Consider the following 13,969-nt stretch of genomic DNA (forward strand, 5'->3'; position numbering starts at 1 on the left):
TCTGGTTCAAGGTAGCATCATGACGTTCGGATTTCGCCGGATTTAAAAAATACGAATCCCAGAAAAGATAGAACACAGAAGTCTCACTGGAATGCTATTCACAGCACCATCCGAACGGTCCACATACGAACTACCACCACGGCTAGACATAGAGTATCACTAGCGAACTCTGTTGCCTGGTTCAAGTTAACCTCAGTGAAACCGGCTGGTTTGGATTGTCTTGATATTCAGTTTTTGCATCAATCTTACTGTACGATTGAACGTCAGATCAACGGATTCACATTACAAAAATCCTTTAAGTTTCATCTAAAATCATTGTGACATTTGATTATTAACCTAATTTAAATTATAGATAAAACGTTATAATTTAAATCTTTTAAATCAGGCTACTGCAGCTTTATACAGAATTAACTTATTGCGTGACTAAGCGCAATAAGCCAGACCAGAGTTTTTAAATCAGGGTGGCATTCACCACCCACAGGACAATGAGGGAGTAACGTTACATAGTCATTCCAGCCGGATTACATTTAAAATTCGTGTACACAAAAAACAATTAAAATGTATTTTAACCTAAATATAATATAAATTAGACGCAATAGTATTATTGTTTTAGAGCATACACTATACCTATGTATGTTATAATTAGATTTTAAACGGATTATAAAAAGCAGTATTTTTGTGTACATCTTATATTGTACAATATGTGATACATATCAGTAAAACAGTCAATTGAATGATCTAAATTAATAACTGTATTAAACTTTTGTAACATGTGCTAGTATGGTCTAACTACCACCCAGGTGTATATACCGACTACAAGGTGTCTCGATAGGGTTTTAAAGGGTTAATGTCTCACAATTGTTTATGTAATAAAAAAATGGAATTAAACCATTTTGGACTATAAAAGTAAAGAGACTTTAGTCTCAACCTCTCAATAACAATATTTCCTTTGTATCTTGTACTATAAGTGAAAAAATAAATTTTGGATACTTAAATCATAGTATAAAAAAATTTTGGGTGAAGACGAGTCAGAGCACCATATGATCGAAAATGCTACCTACAACTCTACCTGCTGGAAAGTTTCAAAATGGTCCGAATGTCTCTTTTCTGCAGAACGAACCCCATGTTGAAAGCTTGGTTGCTACAAATTTCCAAAATTTTCTGATAAGCAAGGACTCAAAGAGACCAAAATATGTCAGCCGGGGAACTTCTCTGGAAGCAAAACAGAACAAACACTGCCGGGCAAATATTGAAAAATTAAATATTTGTATGAGTTATTATCATTTAACGTGGCACCGACTGTACATTGTTAGTTACTTTCTATCTCTTCATTTTGGAAAAGAGATCAAATAAAAACACATTTCAGAGTAGAGCAGGTGACTTTATCTCCACCCTATAAAGATGGCACTCTAAAGCTATGCGCGTGGAAGTCGGAGTGCTACTAACCGTCCTGATAACATTTGGGAGGAACTGAAGTGTGATATTTGACCCTGAACGAGTGAGTCAATGTTTTCAGTACGGTACATCCGAGGGCCGCGCGCTCAGTAATTCTGGTTTAACTATATACTGTATAGTACGCATCTGTGTTTTTGTTGGGAATGTACGCATGTCTTCATTAAAAATGCTTCTGTACTTGGTAGATGGTCCATCTTGATGCATTCATTTCTTTACTTCTGTTTAAATTTATGTACATTCATTTATAAAATTTGTCTTGTAATTTCATATATTAGCTGCCTTAAAACGATTGGTGTTTTTAACTACATTGTGCATGAGTTTATTGTCAATTCGCTTTCTAGAATTGTCCAAGCTTATTCTTCTTCAACACTTTTAAATCTATTTCACCTATTCATCTGAAGACTTTTTGAAGAAACTATGAAAGATTTAATGTTTACTAAATACCAGAACTGAGAATGCGGAGAGAACACGTCTAAATTATTTGTTTATGCTGTTGGAAATGTTTTTGTATCCTCGTAAAATGTATGTGAATTGAAATCTAGTACTGTTGTTGTGTAGGGGATTTATTGAAAAACTAACATTTTCTGGGATTTATAACTGACATGTGTAGGTTTGAAGCGTTCCGAAAAGTTAGTATATTTATTTCTGTGAGCATTGGGCAGCCATCATTGTATATTATAGTCCTGCACTGCAATGCATATTATTTACAAAAGTGAACAATAAGATTATATATTTTAGTGTAAAATAGTGTACCTATGGGGATCTGTTATTACACTAATTTCAAAACCTTGTGCTGAACAATTTTAATTTGCAAGTTTTACTCTGAAAATATTTGTCGATGGGAAGTCGTACAGAATGGCATATAAAATATTATTGTGATAAATATTGGCTTAAGATGTTTTATGTCATAAGTTGGCATTTAGAAAAATGTAGCCGCCAAAATAGTGGTAAAATGGTAATTTCAAGTGGTTGATTCAATAATAATCAACAAACAACAGACATTTTTAATATTTTCGTTAAGCATTTTGAGTACCAAACTTATTTTTACTCTCATTTCCAAATAGAAATGAAATCGTATTATTTTCTTAATATTTTACTTATTAAAATATCCGCATCTGAAAATATATAAAATTAGTTTATTCGTGTAATATGAAGTAGACAATACATTCCTAGATATTTTTTTTAAGAATTAGACTTTGACTTTAGAAAATAAAATAGTTAATATGTGAAATGTCACTAAGGTTCATTAGTTTACAAAATCTCGAGTTGAAGAGCACGGGCAGTCCTGCGAATGTCTCAACACCCCAGATGAGGAGGAAACAGTTGCAAGACTCGCCGCTAGGGGCGGGCTGCGGCGCGGCGGCCGAGTTTGGTGCGTGAGATTAATCAATACGAAATGCCGATTGAATGTTAAACCGAACTTCATCCCGCCTTAGTTCTTTACCGACTGCAAATCCGTTACTTCCGTACTAACAAATCTGCCGCATATCAGTCGATACCCGTAGCTCGTAGTTTTGTTCTGTGACGTGATCAGCACGCCTTCCGTCCCCCGCTAGGCTCACGGCAACACACCGGGGCCCCCGCGTAGCCTAGCCCTCGGACACTCGGTCCAGTTGAAAGAGTGGCTTATTTTGATTCTCGGGACAAACTCATAAAAGTGTCGGTAGTGTCCAGTGTTCGAGACATAGACACAGTCGTCTGGCGTCGCAAGCACCTAGTGATGAGTGAACAGGATGTGGACGACGTTTGCGTTCCTGACAGGTTTGGATCACTTATTTTTGACATACGGGATTTAGTACCTCACATGGTACATGTCTACCTCGTTATAATTGGGCCACTTAGGGAAATTAAATTTGTTAAAATAAATCTACAGTGGTTTAAAATGCTGTGCTCGCATTTAAATTGCAATAATAGTAGCCTACTCTACAAACCTGTTTACTCTAAAACAATTTTAAAGACAGTCAAGATACAGTTGAATTATTCGACCATTTTAAATCTAGATTTAAATTAACTTACATATGTTTACATTTATGCAACAGACCTTTTAATATAATAAAATAACATGCTCTGGCATTTCTTTAAAAATTAAACATCTAAAATGCCTATATGAACAAGTAGGATATTCTCATATTTTAAAAACATTAATACAATTTGAGACAAAATAAAATTTCTTCATAACAAAGCGAAATTTCCCATTTAATGTCTTCGACATTAGTTAATAAGCGGTGGTCACTTAAACGCTAATTGGGCAGTTTCATGAGGTTTGATTGATTCCCACCTCTCTAAGCACCTGCTATTGACGACTTCACAACGTCAAAAGCTTTTATTTGCTCTTTAAAGGATTCGTCATTTGGAAAAGATAGCCTATTCGTAAGTGAACGGAATCTTAATTTACCTAAATAATGGGATCACTTTGACGGTGTCAGAGTTATTTAAAGAAGTGATGATTTTGTGTCATTGAAACTAGGTCGTGTCTAGTGCCTGAGTCAAACGACTGAAGTTCAAACTGGTGTTTACGTGAGAATTAGAATGCGACTATATTGCGATTACATCCATCTCTACTCGAAACTGTACAATATAGAAAAGATTCTTAACTTTTCGGATCAATGTATGGCTTACATCTAGATTGTAAAAACTCTTCTCTGATCTTTTTCTAGTCCGTTTATCTTCAAATGTTCCTTTCTCACTATCTCTCTTCTGAGGTCAGCATTCCTAATTCTTAACTGGGATTGCATTGGCAGTAGATAACCTATTACTTACCGCACGCGATCTCTTTACCACTGATACCGTTAACTAGAGAATTAATTGTTCGTGATATTGTTACAACTTGCATAAAACTTAATTCTAATTTGATCTAATACTTAGAGAAGCTTCATCATTTGTCACTTATCACAAGTGCGGGCACTACAGACCTGTTACATCGCACATTGCAATGATACTAGTTTAATTTCACAACGCATACTTGTAAGAGTATTCAAGTGTTATATTTCAGACAAATGTTGGATATCAGTTAATATTTGATTAACCCTTTTACTGCCGGACACTTTTTTTTAGTTTGTTGAAAAATGCCAGACTTTAATTTTACTGACTTGCTAAAAATGCCGGGCTGAAATTGACTAAAATGTAATGATTTAAAAAAAAATCATGGATTCATTATTTTTTATCATAAATTGATAAACTTTATCTTGTTTTTTTCCTTATAAGTTGCAATTTGCTACAAAAAATAATTTAAACATTTTCTGTCATTAAAAAAATATATATATTATGTCATGAAACAAAAATTTTTAAATAAATAAAAATTATTTTTTGAGTTTGCACTTCAACAACTATATTTAAATATTAAACCACCACCATAATTATAATTTTTTATTATATAGTAATTATATATAAACATTCCCAAAAAGTTTTAGGAACATACTTTGAAAAATACCGAAGCTGTGATGAATTTTTGAAATTGGTGCAATATCCTCGAATTTTAAGATAACACTTATTGATAACACTATATCACTTTATAACACATAAATCATTTTATAATACATAAATCACTGTCCACTGATATGAAAATATAATATATAATAGAAAATTAAAGTTAAAAGGCACTTTGATCAATATTTACAAAAATATATATATATACATTTTTTAGGTTCATAGGCCTGCTGATTAGCACTTGTGTTCCCCAAAACATGTGGGATGAACACCTTTTTTGCAGTTTTTGCAGAGTCACTGACAGGTGATCTTCTTCTCTTACTCATTTTATTAATCGTAAAAATATGTAGATTTACAAATATAAATGTCAAATAAAGTGTAAAACACGAAACAACACAAGTGGAACTCACGACTAACGAGATCGACCATAACCTCATCAAACCAAACTCGAGTTATAACCAAAGATGTTCAGTAACAAAAATGGCTTCCATAGATTATAAAACCTGTTTTCTGTGTGTTGTCCATATAGTAATGAATAACACAGCTGAATTTCGATTCATTTGGACAACATTGAAAACCAGTATAAAACAAATACGAGACGGCTTTTATAGCGCACGTCGGCGATTTTCGCACAAACGGCAGCGGGCGCAAATAAGCACGTCGGCAATTTTCGAACAAATCGCAACGTGCGCGATTGCGCACGTCGGCAGTAAAAGGGTTAATTGTAGGTTACAGAAAGGGCTATTTTGTTTTTTAAACGCAATAAAAGAGCAACCAGTTGAAATCCAGTCCCAGATCTATTCTTCACCGTTGGGGTGATGGTGTGTAATATTAAGCGACGTAGATTTGACCGACGCGACGTAACTGATTCACCTTGACCGAGTGATTCGCTGTGAATCGCTTCGTCAGAGCCACTACCGTCAACATGGCTACATTTCAGCAGAAAGCTAATGTGTTATTTTAATTCCTTGTCACTAGTTCTGATAATAGTGTACAATGGACCTTCGAACATGAGAACTGCGAGTGATGCAACAGGTCATAATACTGCTGTCCTTATGTAGATAAACAAACCGAACTATTCCAGCAACATGGGTTTCAGTCGCAGTATTTTGATTGTTCGACTCTAGTTTTGTTAATGTGCAATGGAACTGCAGATAAAAGCACTGTTAGTGACGTTACTGGTCTTAATACGATCATAAGGTACCACGCTGTGCCAATACAGCAAGAGTTTCCTTAGTTTCAGTGTATTGTTTTCCAAAAATAAACAGGAAAGAAATCAACAACAAATCAAAATACCTACGAGTATTTTGATGCTGCAAAAATTACATTTAAAAAACTATGTGAACGTTTGGTGATAGAGGTGTTTAGTTTTTGGTGTATGCTTAAAAATACTTAAGAAACAGAAGAAAATTGTAAAAGTTCTGGGTTGTACGACATGTTACATACAGAGAAAAGTCATGTTCAGGTTAAAAGCATGACATATGATCCATTTTCATGATGCAGAACAAAATTATAAAATAAGTTGGTTATGGGTTTATGTTATAAACAAACATAGATAAGTGGAGAATTTTTTTAAATCAATAGTGAAAATATACAGAAACAACAGAATATATTTTATATTTATGTTCAAAGGCTGAAAAAAAATTATTTTATATATTTTTATGGAACCAAAAACTGAGGATTTTCTTATCACTATTTCCACATTATCTTGCATTTAGTATATGCTGTTTCAATACGTATATACCACAGAAAAAATTAATCACAGATCTCTGTTAACAGCTAGTCACATTGATCATACCGTTAAGGCCTATTATTATCATTGATGTGACCTAGTGTAACAGTATCAAATTCTGCTATGAAATCAATCATACTAAATGAACAGTAGGCACAGTAAATTAAACAAATTTATCTTGTAAGGTACATTTGTTTAATTGCTCCAATTCCTTTTTTAATGTTTTTTTATACCACAGTATACAAGAGATTGAGATTGAGTAATAAATACTAGAGATACAATTATAAAACGAATCTATAAAAAAAACAATAAAAAATGCCTAAATTCCAGTTCATTGTTGAGTAAAATGCTTCATTTTGTAACAAATTAATATTTTTGCCTGCGTCTTGGATTCACCATTTTGATACTAACTTATTTTATTTTAATGCATATGGGGTGTTGTGGCTGATGATTCATGTTACATTTTGTGCTGAAAAGAACTCAACTAAACTTGTTTATTTTGCTGTTCTTAGAATACTAAGAATTGAAAAGTATTTTAGTTCTAGCTTTCCATGTTCTTAGTAATAACGTATAATCATTTGATATAGAGTTTATTTCAAAAACATCTGTGCAAATGATAATTTTAATTGTAATTATGATTTTTTATTTCTTATTTGTCTCACTTGATAAACTTAAAGGAAGTTAACAGCCAAAAAGCCCCTAAATTATAATTACATGAGGAATATTAGACTACAGTTGACACGATATACTATAAAACATATAAATGGAAGATTAGTTTAATATTAAATATATCTAGATAAGTTGATTATGAAGATTGTATTAAAACTCTTAATATCATGAGAAAAATAAAATAAATAAAAATTGAATGCAATATAAAAAAAAATTATGTTCCATTATTTACATCTACCACAGATAATGAGCACAAATGTCAATTATATCAAAATAAGTATTAACTAGTCAGCAATGATAGGCAGTGGTACAATATAAATGTTTAATTATGTAAATGGTTGCACCATTTTTTATAATGCAGCAGATTAAGTACACAAAAATATAGTAATTCAAACAAAATTACAGTAAGTATTTCAAACAAACAACAATAAATATTTTAAATTAAACTACTCAATAATTACTTAACACGCAACAACAAAAAGAAATAAATGCTTCAAAAAGACAACATCTGTAGTCTACCAGTAGCGAGAATTCTCAAAGAGAAAGACTTTTTTAACAGTTGGTTTGCTATCGTTGAACAAATTCAGATGTAGAGGCACCCGATTGCCAAACCTATGGAAGTAGGGTGGAGTACATAGGCTGCAGTTAGTTGCTACACTTTGAAACAGGTGGGAATGTCGTATTTCACAAGGCACTCTGAGATTAGAAGGTTAAGTAGGTATGGACAGTCCACATCCATAGATGATAAGTTACCAAAGAAACACAACGCCATGAAAGCTGCGTATCTTTATGTTAAAAAAATAGAGAAAAATAATGAAAAGAACATTTAAAATTTGTCTTCTGTTTATTTTTAACCAAATTAATCACATTGTTCGACATGTTGGTAAAGACAAAGGTAATTTTAATGGTTTATTTTTAATCCAATTTTCACGCTATTATAGATGATACTTTGTTCTAGCAACCTGCATGGCAATGTATTTATCTACAGTGAGCAGACAGTTAAATGTGTGCCTAGCAAATACTTGGTACTTTACAATAGTGTAATGTAAAATGTAGCATTAACCAGAATTGAGTGGGATACTAATAGTTTTGTTTCATGATGGTGAAGATTCGTTATGGCCAGTCCCTGTGTTCTGCGGTGAGTGTACATCTTGTATTGTGTCACTGCCTAGAGTGTGTATTGTGTAGTATTGTACAAAACATGTGGAACAGTGAATGTGTTATGGTGCCGTAGCGTTGTTACGTATAAACACATAGTGTAGCCTTATGTACATACGTAGGTAGATTAACAGTTGGAACTGAGGTTCATACTCGTATTTAGTGATGGTGAGCCACCACGTTATCTGCATGAAGAAAATTATGCTGTGTCAGCATCAAGAGAATTAAAAACTAACAAAGTGGTCTTGTATTGGCAGTGTTTTGTTTGATCAAATGTAAATACATGTAACTACAGTTTTTTTTCTTTACTAACTAATGACTGGTGTAACAATAGTTTTTTTTGATCAAGTATGAGTATTGTACGTACATGAGACGTTATTATTAATCTTCTAAGTTTGACCCTGTTAGAAAGACATTGTTATGTGTGAAGTTTTAAAGTGCTAATTCCATGACATTGTAGATTGAATCAACATTGAATCATTGTTGTTTAATTTCATTTCCTTCCATGTAAGTTTGTTAAAATCTTGTTTGAGATGTTGTCTTTGTGATTTTCCTGAGTAATTTCATAACTCTTCTACTCTTCTTCTTTCTTAGTGTGTAGTATATTCTTCTAACCTGTGTCCTTTTAAACATTATTACCTATATACAGTACTGTAGCAAAGTTACAAAATAGTACTCCCTTTTATATGTATTGTAATGTAAATTAAAATTAAAAGTAAAATATTCGAAAGCCTGGTGTACATGCTTATTTAGGGACCTGTATGCCAACTGTAGGCAACTAAAGATCAATTTCAATCATCAAAACCTATTAAAATAGTGAACATAATACATCTTTCTATTCACAATACATTTTTTTGTTTCCAATTATTAGAAAATGTAAAAAATGTATATTCCTGCAAAAAAGTAAGAACGCTGACAATTTTGTCATGAAATAGATGTAATTTCTAATTTTAATGGATAGTTCAAAGTTTATAATGAAAACTTATGTTACGATTAGTATAACAATCAAAGACTATAAGAAAATACAAATAATAAGGTAATACATTTTTATTTTATTCTTTAATTGTGTTTATTGTTCCTACATGGAAACAAATTACCCATTGTTTATTCATAGTATAAGACTACATAAAATAAATCAAATTCAAATTTAAACTTAACCTTCTGTGTTAGGTGACAATATGATGGCACTAAGCATTATATTTAGTATATAGTAAACTCTTCAATATCTAGAGTTTTATCCTGTAAGCTCTTGTTTCTGGTTAACATTTTTTTTATGGACAATAAATTATTTCAATTAATGATAAAACAATTATAAATATTTGCAATCTTTATATTTGAAAACTGAGTTAAAACTCAAAAATTGGTGTCTGTCTTTTACTCAGTTAAACACTAAATCATGAGGCTTGATAACTTGAATGTACACTTAATGTTTTAGACTTTCTCACATGAGGAATAGAACAGATACCAGTTTCCAAAACCTTATTTTTAGTGGTATATAACATTTAATAGTATAAGTTTTTTCATTCCATGTTATCATTAGAATTCATTGTTATTTAGACCTTTGATGATACTGTAAAATAATGTTATTACCGACTGGTTTATTGATCATAGTTATGTCTCCTCAAGTAATTAACTTTTTACTATTAAAAATATTAAATTAAATTCATTCTTACCTTGTAGGAGTATACCTAAACACATCTGGATAATCCTTTAAATTTATATACAGCAATATATATTTTATTAAGATTGGCTCTAGTGTTTTTGGTGTCCTAGGTGAAAGCAAATTTTGCGCCCTCATTAAATTGTTTTTTCATAGGTATCTACACCTTGCACATGGTCGGCCAGGCATTGGAACTTTGTAAAACATTAAAAAGTAATGTTGTAAAAAGAATTTCATTTTATTACCTTTTATTAATGGCTGGGATATGTAAATAAAATGAATTATAATTTTATATGAAATACATGTAATCTAATATCCCAAATCTCAATGTATTATGGTACTTCTAAAAGTAGTATTAACAATGGCTTTGTATAGAGTAATAATTATAATTCTAAATTAGTATTGGAAAAGCTACATCAACATAAAGTTTTACATATGGGTATATGGCAATTTTAGTTTTATACTAACATTGTGTACAGTTCCCTCAATAACAAACAAAAACTTAACTTAAATAAAGTAAAACATCATTTACCTTTCATTATTTAGCAATTTCTCTGCATAAGGTAGTAATGAACAGATGTACTAAATTTTTATTATGTATGTGTTTTCAAATCCCAACTTTTTTTTAAATCGTCGATTTTGCACTCTGAAAACTTTGTGCCATATATGGAGGAGCTTGCCCTGTATTTAACAACTAACTAAATCTAGCAGCTTTTAGGATATTATATTTGTAAGTAAATTTCCAAAGGGAAAATGAGTTATTTTGATACGCTTATAGCATCTACTCATTGCTACGAGTAGATAGATCTTAGCCTCTAAAATGCATTTTTTTCAAGTCTATGTGTATTAATATTTTTTTTAATTTTATAAATTTCCTATTTAATTGCCTTGGATAGCTGTAATAACTGGAGATTTTTGGATTTTTCCTTTAAAATATATCAGTTTTACAGGTTCTTCTAATATGTTTAAAAGAAAAAAAAAGATATATAAATTCTTTGAGCCTCTGTGCCTTTCTAATTTAATATTGCCTTTAAAAAAGTGAATGTAAAATTTCATAACAATTACTCAAAAGCATTAATGGTAATTGTAGAATTGCCAAGATCTAACAGAACATTTGTCAACATTTACATTTCTTGAAGAATTCACTATGTCTTTCCTACTAATTTTGTAGTTAATACTGGACTGAGAGCCAATCAAAATAAGTGTGTGATAGTTTAGTGAAACAATATTTGTTAGTATCATTAAAATCACATTTAAGTACTTAAGTTAAGATTGTAAGTGTAATGAAAATTAAAATTATACAAATATTTGCAACTTTATCAAAATCAACCTTATCAGCAAATATCATTACATGTGGCATGAGTGACGAATTAAAAACTACCAACAATTTATGCAGAATTAACAACTTACAACTTCTGAACTTTTGTTCTTACAATATCTGTACCTTTGTACATATATACATATTACCACACATGTGCTCACCAAGAAACTGTTATACCTTCCTTCCCCCCACCCCCCTTATTTAGACCTCCATGATTCGGAAATGATTCCAGAGAGGGTATCTTCCAATGATCATAAATTATATCAAGAATCCATGAGATACTAACCAAAGAGAAGTTAGCTACAATGCCCCTGATAGGTGCAAAACTGAGAGTTACAGCTAAGAATTTTGTTGGAATGTGATGAATGTAATGGAGCATTTAAAATGGAAAAGTGTCCTTTTTAATATTATTTAACTTGGTTGCTATAATGAATATTGTGAATGCAAGTATACTCTTATTGAATACGTCAATTCTATTCAAGACAGATTGGAGGTCTCAAGACATTGGACTGATTTTGAGTTCTAAATTTCAGTGAATAAAGTTTAAACAGCAACAATATATTTAAATAATCAATATCGTAAATATTTAATTAAAATATAACATTCATCCGTTTTGTTAAACTTTTAATTTATTGCCTAAGTCTATATTGGTCTCTAATGCAGATATAAGTTTTAAAGGTATATACTTTCACAAACAGGGTTAAAATATTTTTAAATTAGGTTTGTGTGTAACAGAACATATGTTGAATGATTTCTACTGAATCCTGAAATATCAACTCAGTGGAAATTAGAGTGGAAATTAAATTTGAACATGATATAAAGTCAAACCAGAGGAGTACTAGATTATATCTTTGTTTAACCATGTGTCACAAAACTTTTTGTGAGACCAAGGCTAGAATATTTCATAATTGTATATTACGCTTAGAAAATATTCATTGTGAGAATTAAAGGACCATTTTTTTAGTACAAATAATGAGTTATACTAATGGTATGAGTATACATTGTTGTTTGTATAATACAGGCTTGATAGCATATATACCATATTTCATCTATACACAGTTATTAATTGCCAATAATATGTTGTATAATAATGTATTTATTACAAAAGGAAGTACAGTAATGCGTAACTTAGTTAATATTTCAGTTTAACAAATTTATAACTTTTCATTGTAATTGTATTAATACTAATTTTTATTTATTATTATTTTCTGAAAATGTTTTTATGGTTTGGTTTTGAATCGGTATTTTATTTCTGTATATTGTTATTCATTTTTCTGAAGATTCAGTAGTTAATAAGGCACCTTGCCAATGGTAATATATGTATTACACACTGGGTAATGTGTGCGTGTGTGTTTTTTAAGGGGTTTTAAAATTTATATTTCCTTTAATCTTTCAGATAATATATTAAGACGATTTTAACATCAACATTAAGAATCTTTGCACATTTCACACTCTCCAGACTACAATGATATTTGCGTTTCATTAGTTTATAAGCTTTACATAATAAATATTTAAGTGCTATAACTTATTTTATAATGATTACTAATTAAAAGTTGTATCCTATAAAGTAACTGTTATGTGATCATGTACAAACACTAATAGGTTGTAATAAGCATTAAATGCAACATTGACAGGTGATAGCCAAACTGGGATCCACAAACGCAGTGTCTACGAGCACAATGGAGTTGCAGTCTGTTCCCAGAAGAGAGCACTATGTATCGCTACTGTTGTCATGGCAATACTCTTCACCATATCCCTCATCATCGCCTATGCTGGGCCACAAGCAGGTTGGTACATACGTTAAGTTGATTTTCGCTCATTCTAAAGATAATGTTTACTCACTGAAACATAATTAATAGCAACCAATTCCATGTGACAGTAAGCCAATAAATTGCAAAACCATTCTATAAATCTTTGTTTCCCTTCCAAGGAAACAGACGCACACTCATTGTGCATGATTAAAACTCATGGTTATAATTCAAACTGTAAGGGTATTTCCTCATCAAAATTGGAAATTCTTCATTTTTTATTCTAAAGTTGTCAAAGTTAAAACCATCAATAATTTAAAATTTTGGAATAAAAATATTTTAGGAGAGAATCTCAAGTAGGATGGATATATTTATATAATTCCCTGTAAATCTGGATACAAATAGATGCGTGCTATGTCTAGGATAGCTAAAAGACTGTTTTCTGGCTTCAGTAAGCAAGAGGGTTGGCATTTAGTCAATATAGGAATAGTTTTAAAATTTCAAGTGCCATCGATATGGCAGCACTGCTTTGAATTATAATAAATTTTAGTTTGTAGCAAGTCTAGGAGAAACTGGTACCAATTTTCAGAGATTTAAATTTATACTGTATGTTTAAAATTTTTTTGAATCATGCAAACAGTTTTTAGTTATTCCAACAATTCTTGTAGTGTTGTCCAAAAGTGGTTTGTTGTTATTTCATTGCAATCCAAAGACTTTCATTTTTTCTAGTTGACGAAACATGGACTCAGCTTTACACATCTGAAAATAAATCACAATCCAACAGTAGATAGCCAAAGTTC

General features: G+C 31.2%; 1 protein-coding gene across 1 annotated transcript in view; it reads left to right on the plus strand.

Annotated features, from left to right (window-relative positions):
* LOC124353828 (endoplasmic reticulum aminopeptidase 2-like) overlaps positions 1-13,969 on the plus strand; it is a 98,642-nt gene that overhangs the window by 58,516 nt on the left and 26,157 nt on the right. Inside the window, exons 3-4 of the mRNA XM_046803852.1 lie at positions 8,370-8,420; positions 13,056-13,208. Coding sequence (XP_046659808.1) covers positions 8,370-8,420; positions 13,056-13,208 — 204 coding nt within the window. The remainder of the gene's footprint in view (positions 1-8,369; positions 8,421-13,055; positions 13,209-13,969) is intronic.

The sequence above is a fragment of the Homalodisca vitripennis genome, chromosome 1 (genome assembly GCF_021130785.1).
Source record: "Homalodisca vitripennis isolate AUS2020 chromosome 1, UT_GWSS_2.1, whole genome shotgun sequence".
Classification (NCBI taxonomy): domain Eukaryota; kingdom Metazoa; phylum Arthropoda; class Insecta; order Hemiptera; family Cicadellidae; genus Homalodisca; species Homalodisca vitripennis.